Source organism: Aotus nancymaae, unplaced genomic scaffold (assembly GCF_030222135.1).
Source record: "Aotus nancymaae isolate 86718 unplaced genomic scaffold, 86718_ANA_hifiasm-v0.15.2.pri h1tg000040l, whole genome shotgun sequence".
NCBI classification, from domain to species: Eukaryota; Metazoa; Chordata; class Mammalia; order Primates; family Aotidae; genus Aotus; species Aotus nancymaae.
The window spans coordinates 123,112,200-123,132,172 of NW_026988454.1; the positions used below are offsets into that span (position 1 = coordinate 123,112,200).

Here is a 19,973-nt window from a genome sequence, read left to right on the forward strand (position 1 = left end):
AAGCTACAAGAGGCTGAATCATGAGCAAATCACAGAAGATTTCTTTCACAGTCTTCTATCATCACTATGACTTCACAGATCTTGGCGCTCGGTTATGCTATGTGACGAGTGTTTTTTGTTTTGTTTTTTGCTGGAGACAGGGTCCCACTCTGTCACCTAGGCTGGAGTGTAGTGGTACAATCTCTGATCACTGCAGCCTTGATCTCCTGGGCTCAAGTGATTCTCCCACCTCAACCTCCCAAGTAGCTGGAACTACAAGCATGTGCCATCACCATGCCTGACTAATTTTTATACTTTTGTAGAGATAGGGTTTCACTATGTTGCCCAGGCTGGTCTTGAACTCCTGGGCTCAAGTGATCTGCTTGCCTTGGCCTCCCAAAGTGCTAAAATGAAAGGCATGAGCCACCATACCCAGCCCCTCAAGTTTTATTTAGAACTTGGAAAATAAGAACTAAGGTGTTTTAGATTGTTTGGGCCACATGTTTTCTGGACATAAAATCTGTTCCAGTGTTTACTTTTGCTAGTTATACTACACATACCAGACACTTGGAAGACTCTTGCTTAGGTACACACACTCTTTTTGTTTTTATTTGTTTTTGTTTCTATTTTGCCTTTTCCTTTATTAGAAATGTAGGGAACATTAACATGGCAAAGTTTACACAAATCAAGGCAAATCAAAATAAAACCAAAAACTGAAATTGTCATCCATTCCCAAAAGCTGGCTTTTCCGCATCTGCCAGCCATGCCTCAGTGACTCAGCACGGAGCACTCAGAGTTGAAAGAACCAAAAGAAATGGTTCTCCAGGGAAAATGGGCCACCTCTGTTTAGATTTTCTTCTGTTCAGAGTTTCTTGACAGGTCAAAATACCCACAAGGGCATCCTTTAAAATTACTAACAAAGTGAGCATTTTATTTTCACACAAAATGTCCACCAAACAAAATATTGAGATCCCTATCAAACAAATCCTAAAAAGATAAGATTCCATTTCTCTTACCAACATTCATACGTTCAGCTTGTTCATTAATGAATTTCACCTTTTCAGCATAGATGTTTTTATAGCCATTTACAAATGAAAGGTAAGATTTGGGAGTCACATGTGCTCTTCGGCGGTATCTGAAAGTAGAACATTAAAAGGACCATTTGGATCATCGTGGGTACTCCCATAAAATGGCACCTTTCCTAAGGTGAAACCAGTGTAATCATGTAGAGTGATTCACTAGCAGGAAGACAGGACTTGAACATGGTTTCCCAGAGATCTAAATTTGTCTGATGTTTCAACCCTGAGGGGTCTTTGACTTCACCCTTAACTCCAACTCTGTTTTCTCATCTGGAAAACTGAGAAAAAAATGTCTGCTCTACCCCTCCCAGAATTTTGTGAAGATCAAATAAAATCACGTATATGAATATATTATGTGAAAGCTGGTGTCAGCAGTGCAAAACTTTAGGGTTCTGGACAAATATTAGGGATAAGTGGTTGAAATGAATTTGTGTTGTGATCCACTGCTGGATATCAGTTGGATGGGTTTACAAAAGCAAAAACCAATGTCTCCCCATTTCACTGAATTGGCCTTGAAATCAAGGCAACTACACTTGATTCAAATTTCCACTTTATTGTGGGCTTTATTACAAAAGGTATAGTTTTATACAAAAGAAGCTCAAGTCAAAAAAAGAGCTCTTCACGTACTATAAAATTATTTAACCTTTTGTATTAATTTGAACTTTTGGAGTTTTGAAAATTTTTAATGTTTTTAAGGTTTTTTTTTTTTAAAGATCTTGGGCATATAGGTGATTTTCATTGAAGTGTTATAAAATATTACATTCAGAATAAATTTCAACAACCTAAGAAGATATAAAAAATTTAAAAAATATACCAAATTTTTCAAAGTAAAGAAATAATAGGTTTTTGTAGCTGTACAAAGGTAAAAGTTTATTTCCACAGATGACATTAGCAGGAGGAGTTCAAATAGAAAGAAAATCTTCTTAACAGTAAGAATTAATACACACTGATTCACCAAGAGAATTTGGGAGATCTTACCCAGAATTATTTAAAAGGGTAGTCTGAGGATGTTTGTGTTTTTTTTTTGTTTTGTTTTGTTTTGGTTTGGTTTTTGAGATGGAGTTTTTGCTCTGGCACCCAGGCTTGAGCACAATGGTGCAATCTCAGCTCACTGCAACCTCCCCTTCCTGGGCTCAAGTAATTCTTCTGCCTCAGCCTCCCGAGTAGCTGAGATTACAGGTGTCCGACACCACGCCTAGCTAATTTTTCTATATTTAATAGAGAAGGGGTCACACCATGTTGACCAGGTTGGTCTTGAACTCCTGACCTCAGGTGATCCACCCGCATCAGCCTCCCAAAGTGCTGGGATTATAGGCGTGAGCCACTGCACCCGGCCCCAGGGAATGGTTTTAAGTAAAGGAAAAGGTCTGGAATAAATATACTTTTGTGAAGCAGGAATCTCACTGAAAATCAATGAAAGTGTTACCCAAACTCTCTATGCAGAAAAACAGGATAGCTTTTCTGGGGATCCACGTTGGCCCATTTGTCAGTCTTATACAGTGACTGTCATGCTTTGGGGGAAAAAGCTGTGTTTTTGCACTGCTGATACCAGCTTTCACATAATGAACATACTATTGCTGCTTTTAGTGAGTGGTTTTCCTACAGTCAATATTTTGTTTCATAGTTACCTGGCATAGAAACATTGGTAAGACTAACACAAATATAAATTCTAAATACTCCCTTAACATAAGGCAATAAAGAAAAATTAGAAATAGTGTACTTCTTTAATCAAAATAAATAATGCATTTGAATAAGAAACTAATTTTAAACAGTTGATGATGAATTAGTTAAGTCATTTTCAAAACAAAATTAAGCAGATGAATTAAAACAATTCATTAAGTTATCTGTTATGATGAGGCTTGGAGGATAAAAAGGTATTTATGTGTGGACACTGGTTCATCTTTAAATCTTGTTTACTTGCCATATCTTCATACATAATCACTAGAAAATCAAAGCAAGAAAGATCTAAAAACACAGCTAGGACCTCGTGCTCAATCAATAGGAAGAGTCTTCTGTTGGATGTTACAATGCATTCCTCTTGGGAGTGCATGCTGTGGTTCCATAGCTACAGTGCTTATGTAATACCACTTACCTTTGGAAATAACTTTCACAGTTCTCTGAAACCATGTCATGAAACAGGCCCATTGTTTCTACAACTTGTCTTTTAATTTCACTAGAGCAGACAATACTATAGTCAGAAAGGAAGTAGGAGGCCACTGCAATCAGAGCCTCCCTCGGCCAGCGGCTGAACCAGTCCATAGTGCAACCTGATATCAAGCCAGGAAATTTCAAAGAACGGGCACGGAACTTCTCACCAACCTATTGACAGCAAAGTCAACAAACATTAGAAACACAGAGGGGTTATAAGTCAGCCAGAGAGAGATTTATGCACTCTGACCCAACAGTGTGACATCACAAATTTGAAAATGAATCTTCTTGGGCTGCAATCATATATAAATGTAATGGTCCAGTCAAGGGAGGAAATATACTCCACACTCTTCCCTGTCCTAGGACTACATCTACATTATTGCATTCAATTCTAGGAACTATCTTTTAAGAGAAAACTGACAAACTAGAACTCTTTTAGAGAGAGGGCCGGACAGTGAAAGGCCTGGACACTGGGACAAACAAGAACAGATGTTTGGTCTAAAAAGAAAACAATTTAGACAGATTTGCAAAAACTTTCTCCAAACAGCTAAAAAAAGTTTCAGTGGAAGAGGGATTGGGTTTGTTTTACAGTGCAGAATTGGAAAAGTACAGAGAGACAAAATTCAATTGGCTATAAATAAGAGCTTTTTGGCAATTAGACTATCCAAGAACGAAGCAGGCTGCCTTATAAATTAGTGAGACTCCCCAGAGCAGAGCTATCAGTAGAACTTTAAGTGATAATAAAAATGTTTTATATGTATGCATTCCAGTGTGGTAGCTATTAACCACACATGACTACTAAGCACTAGGAATGGAGCTAAGCAAGGCGCAGGAGCTCACGCCTGTAATCCCAGCACTTCGGGAAGCCTAGTCGGGTGAATTGCCTGAGTTCAGGAGTTCCAGACCAGCCTGGGCAACATGGCAAAACCCAATCTCTACAAAAAATACAAAAGTTAACTGGGCATGGTGGCACGTGCTTGTAGTCCCAGCTACTCGAGAGTCTAAGTTGAGAGCATGGCTTGAGCCTGGGAGGTTGACACTGCAGTGAACCATGATCATGCCACTGCACTCCAGTCTGGGCAACAGAGCAAGACCCTGTATCAAAAATAAACAAATAATAAGTAGAAATGGGGCTAGTGGGACTGGGGAATTAAATTTTTGTTTTTACTTAATTTTAATTAAAATTTAAGTGGCCGTATATGCCTAATGGCTACTATATTGGGCAGGACAATGAGATAGAGATTTTCAAACCCACATCAGGGACATTATGGTAAAGTTGATATGTCTACATTGGAGGTGGAGCTGGATGAGATTACATCACCAAGTCCCTTACAATTCAAACAACCCATGTCTCTAGGTAATTAATGAAAATTGCAGGTTATGTAATATTTTTAATGATATGAATATTTTAAATTATACTGGAAATGAGAATTTGGAGATTGGTGGTACAAAAGCATTAGGTTAATTCAGTGTAAAAATATTAATTTTTAAGATCATCATCTAATCAGAGAAGGTAAACTAAGTACTTTTAAATAAGGAACTCTTTCTACAGAGATATAAATAACTCACTGGAGAAAAGCAGAGAACAACATGTAAGTTCTTCTTTGATCTTGAAATGAAGTATTCATACAGATTATCAAAAGTAGGAGGATGGCGAGGCAGCTCCCTCTTCATCACTGAAATCAGACCTTGGGTGATTTCATCCATCTCATCTCGTGCAAACAAATTGGAGATCTTTAAGGAAGGGACAAGGAAGTGTTCTATATTTTAAGAGTTCTCCACAATGAATTCACTGCTAAAGTCCAGTCCCTTTTTTCTTTGCATGTCATCTTGTTTTACATTTTCTTTCTGCATCTCTACAGTCAAATCCCTGATTTGCCAGAGATTATCAAGACTGCAACTTTTTATTGAGCAGCTCAGTGAAGAACAAATTGTGTTTTCCTGTGTTCAAATAGCTTTCACCAAAAGCTATCTCCTCCACCACTTCAATCACCTCTTTAAAATGTCCAGGAGTGCCCTCTGTTTTTTGTTTTTTTGACCGAGTCAGTCTAATCAATTCTGGCTCCAAAATACTTAACTAATTTTTGCACCATTAAGCCTCTGGATACCATGGTGCAGGGAAGAGTTAACATAGCAGGCCTTATCTTGAGAAGGGTAAATTGCAGAGCTGACCCTTGGCTGTTATCAGGGAACTTGGCTTCTGGAAAGTCTCCTCCATTAGTAATTGATAAGGTTGCTTTGCAGTGCCAACTAGACTGTTTACACAAACCTTGTGATGTATGGTGAACATCTATGTGCTTTTCTTCTAGGAATCTGGAACTTTGGTAGTGTAGCTAGGCAGGAAGTGACTACCATGACCAGCCCTAAAAAAACCACTGAACTCTGAGTCTCAAATGTGCTTCCCTGAATGGAAACACAGTGTATGTGTTCCTGCCCTTCATACTGAAGGGAGAGGACTTTCTGTCTGGCCCCTTGGCAAAAGCATAGGAAGCTGGAACATCGATCCCATGTTCCTGGAACATCAATTACTCCACAAAATGAGTATTTTTCTCTACTGATCTGACTCGGTATCCTTACTGTGTCACCGCAATAAATCTCAGCCATGAGAATAACTATAGGTTGAGCATCCCTTATTCAAAATGCTTGGTGCCACAGTGTTTCAGATTTCAGGTTTTTTTCAGATTTTGGAATGTTTGCATTTAATTACTGGTTGAGCACCCCAAATCCAAAAATCTGAAATCTGAAATGCTCCAATAATGAGCATGGCCTTTGAGCATCATGTCAGTACTCAAAAAGTTTCAGAGTTTGGAGCATTTTGGATTCCAGATTTTTGGATTTGAGATGCTCAACCTGTATATACTGAGTCTGGTGAATCCTTCTACTGGAGTACTAAAGATGTGAGTGCTCATGGAAGTGCTGATACAAGTGGTATCAGAAGTGGTTGTGCAGACATCCATTTGCAACTAACAGAATTCTTTCAACCATTCTATACTCCTGACTAGTATGTAGATAGATGGACAGATACTTCACTTCTCCTAAAATAAATTATAAGACCAAAGTGAAGATTGAAGAGGCAAGTAAGGAACCATGTTCAAAAATTTTAAAAAAGCATATAAAGCATCTGGAGACGGGCAGCATTAATTTCACAAGAACGTCAGAAAATCTACTAAATCTCATACATAAACTATGTCTAAAATCAAAAATGTACTAAATAGCCTCACTTTTGAAAGGTTGCTACTTTTTCTATTCCAGTATAATTCATATTTTTACAACATGAGCTTTTTCTATACTTTTGAGACCTACCTCCCCTGAAGATAGCAAGTTGTTAAGGTATTCTAGAAATGCCTCATCTTTTATTTCATTGTCAGTAAAGATGAAGGTGATGCCTTTTCCATCAGCACCAGCAACTTTGTACAAAGCTTTTAAATCATCTGTTAGATTATTCACATTGTAAGACCTAAGAAGAAAAGTGATAGAAAATCTTAGATTAAAGAATCCATAGTCATAATTTACCCCAAAACACAATAGCCCATGATAATTAGAGCATAATCTGTACCTGCTCCAATAGATACTAAGTAATGGTGCCTGCTAGAAAATACAGAGGTTAGAGCTAAAGAGTGATTTGCTACCATTCAAAACAAATACGTTTTGTTTAAGTTGAGAACTGAGAAACAGAGAACTTACCAAAAGTGATCCATGAAGCATAATTGGGAATAGAGAAACGAACTTTTATTCCCTACACTCTGACAGCCCTCAGCAACAGATTTTGTCCGAGTAAATACATGTACAATATTACAATATCTAAAACTCATCTGAACTTTGGGTGAGTTTGGTTTGGTGAAAAAGTCACAATAAGTTATGAATAAAATTAGTGATAAATTGTATATAGTGGCAATTTGCCCAGCTCATTAAGTGGCTAGATACAAAAAAACCCCACAGAAAAGGGTGCATTATGCAATATGATATAAAAAATAAAAATGTTAGATGGTTACAGATTATGGAATGAAAAAATTTTGGTCTTCGTTTTTCTGTTTACTCTGTTTCTGGTTAAATGTATGTGCTACCAGAGGTGATGAGATGTGTAAAAATAAAGCAGACACTATCTGAAATGTTAATCTTCATGAGTAAATTAATGACAAGGATGAAAAGATAATCCTCCTGGAAGGAGGTGTTACAGTGCAAGTAATAGGGAGTAGGCCATGGGCTCTCACAGAAAGACTATGGGCACTGGAACCAGAAAGATCTACTGGACTGATGCTGTCAGAGTAATCCTCTCACTGACTGGCCAGTCTCTGAACTGATCAGCCAAAGATGTCAATTTGGCTGATTTTTTAAAGAATTAGAAGGACTGTTATGTATTGCTTTTGCAATACATAGAGACAGTCACAACACACCCCTTGTCCAGGTCCTGATCTCTCTTGTTTCTTTCTTTCAAGTTTTCTAAAAGTATTCTCTGTGCTTCTTCTCTTCCTAATGCAATGTGGCTTCTGCACCCATCCACTCCACTGAAAGTTTTATCATGTTGACTATCAGTTACCACTTTTCATGTCTTAACATTTTCAGATTAATTCCCTACCTGCTTAGTTTCTGGAAACCACTCTGGATTTCCTCCTCTCTGTATTGCCTCTTCTTCTCACTCTCCATCGCAAACCCTCTTTCTCTATGTTGGGAGACCCCAGAGTTCTTTCCACAGCCATCTTTTTTCCCAAGACACACCCTATTCATACACCCCATGATCATAAACGGGTTCTCTCTACTGAGACTTCTATATTGCTGTCTCCATAACCAGAACCCTCTCCTGAACTCCACATTCATGAGTCTTATCGTCAATGGAAACTGTTCTGCAGACACTGCAGGCTCAAATATACTGAACTAAATTCTCACTTTACCCTTCAAAGATGGCCATGTATTTATTTATTCAACACATCCTTTTATAGAATTGATTAAAAGAAAGCATTTAATAATAAAAATAAAGACAAAGATTAAAGTGGCCCATTCTCAGGGAGCTTACAGCTTAGTGAAGGAGATAGAAATAAGCACTTTTTTTTAATGCAGTGTGATAAGTACAGTCATGCATTGCTTAACGATGGGGACACATTCTGATAAATGCATCCTTAGAAAATATCATCACGTGCAAACATGATACAGTTTGGATGCTTGTCCCCTCCAACTCTCACGTTGAAATATAATCCCCAATGTTGGAGGTGGGGCTTGGTGGGAGGTCCCCACCTCCATGAATGGCTTAGCACCATCCCCTTAGTAATGAGTGAATTCTCACTCTGAGTTCATGTGAAATCTGGTTGTTTAAAGAAGTCTGAGACCTGCCCCCTCACTCTTTCAATTCAGCTCTCACAATATGACCACCTGCTTTCCCTTTGCCTCCCGCCATGATTGGAAGCTTCCCGAGACCCTCACCAGAAGCGGGTACCAGCACCACACTTCCTATACAGTCTGCAGAACGTTGAGCCAATGTAATTTATGTTTTTAAATAAATTACACAGCCTCAGGTATTCATAGCAATGCAAAAACTGACTGATACAGAACAGCATAGAGTATAGCTACACACACCTAGGCTATATGGAATGGCCTATTGCTCCTAAGCTGCAAACCTGAACAGCATGTTATTGCACTGAATACTATAGGAAATTCTAATGCAATGGTCCATATTTATGTATCTATCTAAACATAGAAAAGGTACAGTTAAAATACAGTTTAAAAGATTTTTAAAATGCTACTCCTGTATAGGGCAGTTCCATTACAATTTCATGGGACCACCATCATATATGCTGTCTGTTGTTGACCGAAATGTCAAAATGTCCTTATGGGGCACACAACTATACCACTAAAGAAATTAGAGTTTCATCCTGATCTTCTTGTTCTTGCCTCCTCTTCCTCCATATTGGGTCAGTTACTAAGTCCTATCAATCCTGCATACTTTAAACTGTCTCCACTGAGTCTTCCTCTCTATTCCCAGTTTGTCTGCTGTTATAAAATGTATCCAGAATTTTTTGTAATCAAGTTTGGTAAGACACGAAGACACAGGAATGACTGTCATGAAGGAAGATGTTTATACTCAAGGATCCCTAGAAACAGGAGGGGGCCTGTCATGCTAGGTAGGGTGACATGGGGAAACACCAGGGTCAATCAGGAGGCAAAAGGAGTGATGGGAAAACCCTGGTGAGAGTCTTTATTGTGGTTTCCATGAGAAAGGCAAGCAGGTAAGCAGATTTAGCATTCGCTAGTTTGAACAATTTCAGCAGGCTCTGGGGCATGTGGCCCTGGGGTGATTAGGGCAGAGGAATATCCTAATCCACCATGAGATCTCACTGGACACCCACCAGATAGAGGAGATGGTTGGGAGTAAGGACTCTGGATTGCTTGGTTTGCATATGAAAGGTGCTGTCCTGGAGGAGTTGTTTTAATCTCTAAGAATTGGCTACCCTGGAAGGGTCAGTCTCTCCCCAGTCAGCAGGGTCTCAGATGCCAGAGTATCAAGAATACAGAAATTAAGAAAATATAGTGAATAAATTTGCCTTCATTTAAGCCTCTGTCATTCCTGACTATAATCAGTGCAACACCACTTATCTCAGGATCACAAATGTAGATGCCTACAGGAATCAGAGAGATAATGCCAGTGGTGAAGCAGCGCTGGTGGGGTCTGTGAACTGGAGGATTGCATGCCCCATCCAAGGAGGCAGCTGCTACTGAGCTCTGCCACCTGGGAGTGTAGGCCCTAGGTTGCCAGATCTTTCAATTATTTCAAAAAAAGTCAGAAACATGCTTTTTTAAAATATGAAACCTCTCGATTTTTAAATGTTGACAACTAATTTACTTTTTTGAAGTAAAATTAAATTAATATCTACTTATTTGATGTTTTATGTCTTTAAAATACAATAAATTGTATCTCATTAAATATTTATTTTTCATTTGTTTGGCAGATGAAAATTTAGATCACTTTGCTAATTTATAAACAAACACACAGAATGATTTGTGTGTTTGTTTATAAATTAGCAAAGAGATCTGAATTTTATATGGGAATAAAAGGCCAAATGGACAAGATACTTCGAAGAACAACAGCAAAGTTAGAGATCTGACACTACCAAATATACATATGTTAAATTTAAATATATATTAAAGAACTACAGCAATTAATACAGCGGGTAATGATACAAAGATAGATAAGAAAGCCAGTGGAGGAGACTAAATAGTCACATATATGATCAGATGACTTAAGACAAAAAAATGACACTGTGATGTGACAGGAAAAAGATGACCTTTTTAATAAATGGAGCTGGATCAACTGGATATCAGTATTGAAAATAATCATCACAACTCCTGTATCAGACATTATAAGATAATTAATTTTAGGTCTGTTATAGTACTAAATGTGAAAGTAGTAAATTTTATGTGTAAATGTGAAGAAAATCATAAGAAAATATCTATGTGCCCTTAGGCCAAACAAAGATTTTTTAATAGAATACAAAGAGCACTGAATAGAAAGAAAAAAAAAATGGATGTTTCATTAAAATTAAGATCCGCTAAGAGAATGAAATGGCAAATCAATAACTGAGAGAAGATATTTGCAATATGCACTCTTTATATCCAAAACACATATAGAATTCCTTACAATCAATAAGGAAGAATCACAACCAAATTGAACAAAAATGGAGAAAGGACTTAAATAATTCACAAAAGAGCCTATCCAAATGGCCACTGAGAGATGAAAAGGTGCTCAACATCATTAGCCATTCAGGAAATGCAAACTGAAACCACAGTCAGCTATCACTCCACACCTCTTAGAATTGCTAAAATCGGCTGGTAAGGTGACTCATGCCTGTAATTTTGGGAGGCCGAGGCGGGTCGATCACTTGAGGTCAGGAGTTCAAGACCAACCTGGCCAACATGGTGAAACCCCGTCTCTACTAAAAATACAAAAGTTGACTGGGCATAGCAGCACACTCCTGTGATCCCAGCTACTCGGGAGGCTAAGGCAAGAGAATCGCTTGAACCTGGGAGGCGGAGGTTGCAGTGAGCCGAGATCGCACCACTGCACTCCAGCCTAGGTGGCAGAGCAAAACTCCATCTCAAAAAAAAAAAAATATAGCTAAAATGAAAAAGACACACAATGCCAAGAGGGGGCAAGGATGCGGAGTAAACAGAACTCTCATGACATGTTGGTGGAAGTGTAAACTGGTACAACTACATGAGAAAACTACTACGCAGATCAACTAAAGCTAAATACATGGATACCCTACATCCAGCAATTTTAATTCTAGGTGTATACTCAGACATATACAAGAATATTTACAGTAGCTCTATTTGCCCCAAACCAAATGTTTATCAAGAGTACCATGGATAAATTGTGCTAGTATCTGATAAAGTGGAAGATCATGCGGCAAAAAGAATGAACAACTCTTGCTACATGTAGCATCATGGATGAATCTCATAAACAATGCAATAATAGAAATGGGTTGCAAGGAGCAAATCCTGTATGATTCAACTGATACAAAATTCAAAACTAGGCAAAACGAATCAATGGGCTTACCCTTTGAATATGGTTACCTTAAGGAGGGTAATGACTGCAATGTAACATGGGGGTGCTTCTGGGGTACAAGTTGTGTTTTATTTCTTCATCTGTAGACTGGCTACATAGGTGTATTTACTTTGTGATACTCATGACTTGTGTAAACATCCTTACATATGTAATACTTAAAGTTTACTTTAAAAAGAAATACAGAAAAGTGTTGTTTCCTTTTGTCTAAAGCAAACATTTAACCTCAGAGAAATTAACTATAGAAAAACATACCGTGTTTTATTTCATCCTACCTGGTTAACGTTATCTGGAATATTTGATAGCCAGCAATAAAAGAGGCCAATCTTGAAAGACTTTGTTTTCCGGAACCACCAACACCCACCAGCAATGCATTTCCACAGGATGTTCGAATTATTCGTGAAATCTGTTTTGAGATTTAAAAAGTGCTTATTTGAAAAAAAAAAAAAGGATGCAGATGCTTACGAAATGAGTCCAAATTTTGATCATAAGTTTCTAGGCAATATTAGACTTTTTGCTTATTAATGGTCTATCTCAGAATCTTTAAAATTAAAGTTTAATATTGATTTGTTCAGCTGGAATCTTTCCTTTACCATCTATATTTACATCATGAAGAACAGAACAAACTGAATCTACTTCCATTTTAAAACTATTCTGTGTGTGTGTTCATGTGTGTGCCTGCATGTATAATTTTATTATTTTTAGAGCCAATGGGTAGTGGAGTTGCTCTTCCCAATCTGAAGAAGACATAAGAAATGTTTAGAATTGTTTTTGATTATTCATCAGCCTAACACACTGAACCATGTAGACATCAAACTCAACAATGAATACTAACTCTATCATATCTCTGCCAACAACTTTTTTCTTTTAGTACCACAATTCTATTTATAGTGGGGAAAGGGGGACATTTCTAGAAGCCAACTTGGAGAGACAGCCTTTCATCTGGGTTGCTTTTCTATGGTTGATTTCCTCAGTGAAGATAAGACTCAAATTGTGGTAAATTGAGGCAGGCAGATTGAAGACATTGCTAAAAAGCTGTCTTTTATATTACTGTCACTGATTAGGGAGAAAGTCTAGATGGATCACTAAATTCACTATCATCACTAAAAATAAAATTTTTAAAAGACAAATTTTATAGATGATGGATCAATAATGACACCCTGGTATATGTAAATTCTATCAGTATATTTTAAAATATATTAATCACTTATGGTTTTGCACTCAGAATAGCATCTCAGAACCCCAAGATCTAGCTATGGTGAATGCTGAATAATTACTTGTTGAATAGATGAGTGTGAAAACAGCCCTTTTTGGTGTTATCTCTAACTGGCTTCTAGTCTATTCTCTCACCAGTCCTGTATACCAACATTACCCCTGTCCCATCACCAGTAAGCCAGTCACAACACTAATACTTTTTAAAAAACAGAATCCCCATAATATCAAAATATAATTTGAGGGAAGTATATTTTTTCACAAGGTTCTCCATACTTTATTTTTTGAGATGGAGTGTCACTCTGTCACTCAGGCTGGAGTGCAGTGGTGCAATCTCAGCTCACTGAAACCACTGTCTCATGAGTTCAAGCAATTCTCTGCCTCAGCCTCCTGAGTAGCTGGGATTACAGGCACCTGCTACCATGATCAGCTAATTTTTGAATTTTTGGTAGAGATGGAGTTTCACCATGTTGGCCAGGCTGGTCTTGAACTCCTGACCTCGTGATCTACCTGCCTCACCTTCCCAAAATGTTGGGATTGCAGGGGTGAGACACTACACCTAACATACTTTCTAAACGTTCTCTGTACTTTCTTGTAGACTCAGTGTGCCAAAAGCTCTGAACCCAAAACCATCTATTTGCCCTTGAAAGACATTCGCTGTCATGTAGGTGGATTCAAATAAAGGGTTTCTTATTAAGCCTTTGTTTTCTGGACTGTGAACTGACCCAACCTATGTACACTCTTCTGTACGATACCTGACAGTATATTCTCTCAAAAAAATTATCTATGAAATATACTAAGCTTTTACATGATCTATATATATCAGTAAATAGGGAATAGTTAGAACCTTAATAAGATGAGTCATTGCATCTTTAAAAAACACCAGATCAAGAGATGTTCCTCTAATGAGTTCATTGAAGTGTCTCTGGTAAAACTGGAGTTTCTCAGACAGAAAGTCAAAGGATGGCACCTATGGGTGAGGAGAAAGAGAAAAACATAATATTTAAGATCCAAATATGTATTAAAGTAGCAATTGTAAAGACACTCAAAAGTAATTTTAAAATGTATACATCTTTTCTAAACTTTATGGATTTCCAGAGGTGTCTCACATATTAGTCTACTTTTAGTTATTTTCATTTTCTAAGGCCTGAAACTTAACTGCATTAGTTGGTTTCTAGTGCAAAATCATTTCTGACCCTTCCCTACCAACTCCTATCCATGGTAATTAACACATTCATATAAGAGATATTGGCCGGGCGCGGTGGCTCAAGCCTGTAATCCCAGCACTTTGGGAGGCCGAGGCGGGTGGATCACGAGGTCGAGAGATCGAGACCATCCTGGTCAACATTGCGAAACCCCGTCTCTATTAATACAAAAAAATTAGCTGGGCACGGTGGCGCGTGCCTGTAATCCCAGCTACTCAGGAGGCTGAGGCAGGAGAATTGCCTGAACCCAGGAGGCGGAGGTTGCGGTGAGCCGAGATCGTGCCATTGCACTCCAGCCTGGGTAACAAGAGTGAAACTCCGTCTCAAAAAAAAAAAAAAAAAAAAAAAAAAAAAAAAAAAAAAAAGAGATATTATTCTTATTTTTTATTTGCTTTTTAATATTGTTTGTGGCTTTCAAAAATATAAAGAAATTTTACATTATTTATGGAGTCAAATCCACAAGTCTTTGTTGTTCTGAAATAAATCCATACCCATTTTCTTTGTTTTGCAAATTGTTCCTCCCCATCTAATTCTTTGATCTACATACAACTTTATTTTTATTTTTTAGAGTCAAGGTCTCACTCTGTCACCCAGGCTGGAGTGCAGTGGCCCGATCATAGCTTACTGCAGCCTTGACTTCCCTGGCTCTGCGATCCTCCTACCTCAACTCCTCCACATTGCAGGAATTACAGGCATAAACCACTTCACCCGGTTCTACACACACTTCAGAATTACTTTGTTACTTATATATAACCTCGTTTTTAAAAGTCCTTCGAAATCTTGTTTCAAATTTCATTAAACCTATATATTAATTTAGAAAGAATGGTATATTGCTATTTAAGTTTTATCGTGTTCATTCCTAGATGTTTAATATTGTTGTTGCTGTTAAATGAAATATTTATGTTATATTTTCTGTCTTGTGATTGTTGGCAAGTGTTGGTAAATTTTTTCTGTACAGGACAAGATAGTAAATATTTTAGGCTTTGTGACCCATTCAGTCTCTACTCACCCCTGACATTGTAGTGCAAAAGCAGCTATGGCCAATATTTAAACCAATGGGTGCCTCAATAAAACCTTGTTAATGAACACTGAAATTTGAATTCTACATAATTTTTACATGTCACACAACATTATTTTATTTATTTATTTTTTGGTAACTATTTAAAAATGAAAAATCAGCCAAGCACAGTGGCTCACGCCTGTAATTCTAGCACTTTAGGAGGCTGAGATGGGTGGATCACTTGAGGTCAGGAGTTTGAAACCAGCCTGACCAACATGATGAAACCTTGTCTCTACTAAAAACACAAAAAATTAGCCAAATGTGATGGCAGACACCTGTAATCCCAGGACCAACATGGTGAAACCATGTCTCTGCTAAAAATACAAAAAATTAGCCAGGCGTGGTGGCAGGCACTTGTAATCCCAGCTACTAGGGAGGCTGAGGGAGGAGAAGCACTTAAACCCAGGAGGCAGAGGTTGCAGTGAGCCAAGATCACACCACTGCACTCCAGCCTGGGTAACAGAAAGAGACTCCATCTCATAAATAAATTAATAAAATCCTTCTCAGCTAATAAGTCTGATGAAAACAGGCCAGTGGGCTGGATCTGGCCTAGAAACTGTAATTTGCCAACCCCTGGTTTAGGTATAGAAGATAGTTATTTCATATTTATATAATGTGTGGTCACCTTGCTGAACTCTCCCTCTTTCTCTCTCTCTTCCTTTTTTTTTTTTTTTTTTTTTTTTTGAGACAGGTCTTATTCTGTCACCAGGCTAGAGTGCAGTGGCACAATCTCAGGTCATTGCAACCTCAAACTTCTGGGCTCAAGTGATCCTCCCACCTCCACCTGCTGAGTAATTGGGAGTACAGGAGCACGCCATCACACCCAGCTAATTTTTTTAATTTTTTTGTAGACACAGGGTCTCACTATGTTGTCCAGGCTGGTCTCAAACTCCTGGGCTCAAGAAATCCACCCACATCAGCCCCCTAAAGTGCTGGAATTATAGCAACTCCATGGTGGGGCTCTGGTACAAAGAGATAAATATCTAGTTAGGTGAGTGATCTGAAAACTTCTTTTTAAGAGATGAAAATAAATACCAATTCATATATTTTGGGTACTTCAAACACAGTGTCTTCAGATTCATCACCAGTTGGTTCTGGCATGTCACGGAGAAAATCCACAAAGTATGGTTCAGGAGGAATACACGATGCTGCATCAGAGCCAATATTTTCTTCAACTGCACGAATAAGATGGGCATTGAACCACTGCTCATCTTCAGGAGTTATAAATCTGAAAGGAAAATGTAGTAGTAAGAATGTGAAATATGAAAGCATCTTTTCTAACTGAACATGTCCCTTCATGTCTTCTCAGCCCCACCCTGCACCTTCTTAATTCAGGAAAGGGAAACAATATGTTCTGCTTTTTCATAAGAAGGGCATAACCCCATCCAAGAAAGTTATACCATTAATAGCATTACTTATAGGAAATACAGATGAATCACTTAGGTGGATCAAAAGTCCCTAAAACTTGCGATAGGAGTGCAGAAGTGACAGTCGGTAGTGGACGAGCGTCCTCTTTCTGGGTTGGTGGGTTCAGTGCACAAAGGTCCTTTTCGGGTTTACAATACCACAGGGGGAAGAAAGGACAAAGAGGGGTAACATTTGACAAGTATCACCCTTGTGTGAGACATGGTAGATACTTTACAACTTTGTGAAATTAGTATTATCATCCATGGTTTATAGATGAGGAAATGGAGGCCCAGAAAGATGACTAAATTTAACTTTAACGGGATTGCTTAACTTCAAAGGGAAGAAATCAGGTTTCCCCACATAAAACCTACAAACAGCTCACAATTTGTCGAAAATATGCACAACAAAAATGTGCCTCTGAATGTTAACTCTGATGATCTGGTGATTTATAAAGATGTATTGTTGAAGTCATACTCGAGTAAATTGGCAGAGCATTGTTTTAAGGCGGTGGGCGGGTGAGAGATGCCGTTAATGCTTCACAAGCCCCACAGCAAATTATGACAATGCTCCTTGCTCTACTTATCTGAGTAGACAACGCAAGAATTAACCAGCCAGGCACGGTGGCTCACGCCTGTAATCCCAACACTTAGGGAGGCCAAGGCAGGCGGATCACCTGAGGTCGAGAGTTTGAGACCAGCCTGAGCAACATGGAGAAACCCTGTCTCTACTAAAAATACAAAAAAAATTAGCTAAGCGTGGTGGTGCATGCCTGTAATCCCAGCTACTTGGGAGGCTGAGGCAGGAGAATCGCTTGAACTCAGGAGGCAGAAGTTGCAGTGAGCCGAGATCACGCCATTGAACTCCAGCCTGGGCAACAAGAGCAAAACTCCATCTCAAAAAAAAAGAATTAACTGAGTAGTATAAATTTCTCAGGTCGTACATTTAAACTCAAATGCCACAATACGCACCTGTCTGCAATTACTCTGTTGCACTCATGTTTGAAAAGTGACAAGAGAGTAGGGATTGAAGCGCACTCCTCAGCTTTTATGGTCAACATTCCTTGCCAAATTCTGGAAAGATCTCGAAGATTGAAGATGTAATGAAATTTAGAAGGAGTTGGCAGCATCTTCACCTAGAGACGAAAAAATGTAACACTCTCAACTAGTTTTCAGATACAACTAAAAGTAGAATTACTTTTAGAACCGTCTCACAAATCCTATTTTAGATAAAATCTGCTGAGTAAATAAATCAAGGTTAAGTTCATATTTTGTGACAACACTGACAGAAAAAACCTCATAAATAAACCAACTTGGGATTTAAAAGCCATAAGCTCTTGGATAGGATGGACTCAAGACCAATGCACTGGATGCAGATTCCAACGCCTTGTTCTACCACCATCAGTTGGCTTTGAAAAGTCACTTTCCCCAAGTTCTTAAAAACTATATGAATTGTGGGAATAATTATCCCTAATCATTGGTAGTGTATACGTGGAAATAGGTCATAACAAAAAACTGAATGTGAGTTGGTTGTCATCCAGGTAAGAACAATGAATGTTCACTTTTAAAGTTAATAATGACTGTCTTCTATAAATTGCTTTGATTAGGGTCCTTAATGTGTTAGGAGTTCCATAAATATATCTGCATATCATAACCTGGATTTTACTGTGTGGATCCAAACTCAGTTAACAGTCTTTCGTATATCTGTATATCCATAGTAAGTGGACAGGCAAGTCTGACATGCAGCTGTAAGTATAGTAATAGATGTTTTTTCTGTTAGAGCACAAAGACTGTATTCAGCTATGCTAACTTACTTTCTACCAACTTCTAGAATATAAAAAGGCAAAGCTGTAACAATAGCACATTTTTACCCAGAGAGATACCCGTTAAGGGGTAAACTTGAGGTACTCTAGATATGGAAGGCATTGATGGCCATGTATAAAGATCATAATTGATATCATTAGCATCATTTTTAAAAGTAAAAATAATGATAATTCTGGTGATACAAATTCCCCACACAACTATTTCACTAAAGCAAATGCTTTCTTTAGCATCTGTTCATAAATGAAGTTCTTTCTATACTGAAAAATTAGCCTATTGAGTATGTAATTTTTACAGGCTAATTCACAGTGCTAGTTAAAACAGCAAGTAGCATGGGGAGATGAAAAGAAAAGAAGTGTATTTTATCAACCACCTATCAACTTCCCTCTTTACTCAGTTCCATTGCAAGCTAAAATATTCATCCTACCCACTCAAATATAAAACATAGTTATATTACCAATATGCAAAAACATTCAAAGAGTAAGGTTATGTAAATATTGCTTTTTTTTTTAATGGGGTCTTGCTCTGTCGTCCAGGCTGGAGTGCAGTGGCGCAATCTCTGCTGACCGCAACCTCCGCCTCCTGGGTTCAAGCAATTCTCCTGCTTCAGTCCCTGAGTAGCTGGGATTACAGGCACGTGCCACCATGCCCAGCTAATTTTTGTATTTTTAGCAGAGATTGGGTTTCACCATGTTGGTCAGGCTGGTCTCAAACTCCTGACTTCGTGATCTTCCCGCCTTGGCCTCCTAAAGTGTTTGGATTATAGGCGTGAGCCACTGCACCCAGGTGAATATTGCTTTTTTTTTTTTTTTTAATGATAAAACACTACAACCATGATGGCAGCCATTGGCAATTTAAGCAGTCATTAAAGAGAATCGGTAAAAAATTATTTTCTTTCCTTCTTCTCATTATTTGTTAACCTGCTTCTTTTCTTCTCTTCTATTTCCCTCTACTTTTCATCACCTTCTTTCTTTTCTCACCTGCTTCTGCTTTAAAGCTATATAAAGTAATATGAAGTTGGGCTGATAGACAAGGCATGAATGGATTAAAAGATAGAGGGCTTTGTGAAGGTGAGAGATTTGAAGAAAAGATGCAAAGAAAGCTGCTTATGTAGAGGTGGGCAGAGGAGGAAGATTCATTCATTTTTCAATGACTAAGCACCTCCCCAGTACTTAAGAAGACACAGTGGTAAACAGAGGACAGCTAACTCTGCTGCATCAAGGAGGGTTTTATTTTAGTTGGGGGAGCCTGAGAATGAACAGGAAACAAATATATATGTAAAACAAATAATGATAGAAGCCATGGTTAAAAATCAGGGTCAGGAGACAGATAATGACTAGGAGAGGGACACAGGCAGTCACTTTAGAGGACAATCGAGGACAGTCCCTCTGAAGGCAAGAATGATGAGCATCAGCTAAAGTATGGCAGCCTAGCAGTGCAATAATCTTGGGGTGCTCAAGGAAATGTGAGCAGGGTGACTCAGCTGGAGCAGGATGATAGAGGGCAAGGGAAGTA

At 38.3% G+C, this 19,973-nt stretch overlaps 1 protein-coding gene across 1 annotated transcript in view; it reads right to left on the minus strand.

The window, feature by feature from the left end:
- The window catches only part of DNAH8 (dynein axonemal heavy chain 8), a 338,863-nt gene that overhangs the window by 116,780 nt on the left and 202,110 nt on the right, over positions 1-19,973 (minus strand). Inside the window, exons 58-65 of the mRNA XM_064360442.1 lie at positions 17,610-17,773; positions 16,270-16,462; positions 13,817-13,939; positions 12,033-12,163; positions 6,510-6,663; positions 4,776-4,940; positions 3,151-3,377; positions 996-1,114 (exon numbers count right to left, since the gene is read on the minus strand). Coding sequence (XP_064216512.1) covers positions 996-1,114; positions 3,151-3,377; positions 4,776-4,940; positions 6,510-6,663; positions 12,033-12,163; positions 13,817-13,939; positions 16,270-16,462; positions 17,610-17,773 — 1,276 coding nt within the window. The remainder of the gene's footprint in view (positions 1-995; positions 1,115-3,150; positions 3,378-4,775; positions 4,941-6,509; positions 6,664-12,032; positions 12,164-13,816; positions 13,940-16,269; positions 16,463-17,609; positions 17,774-19,973) is intronic.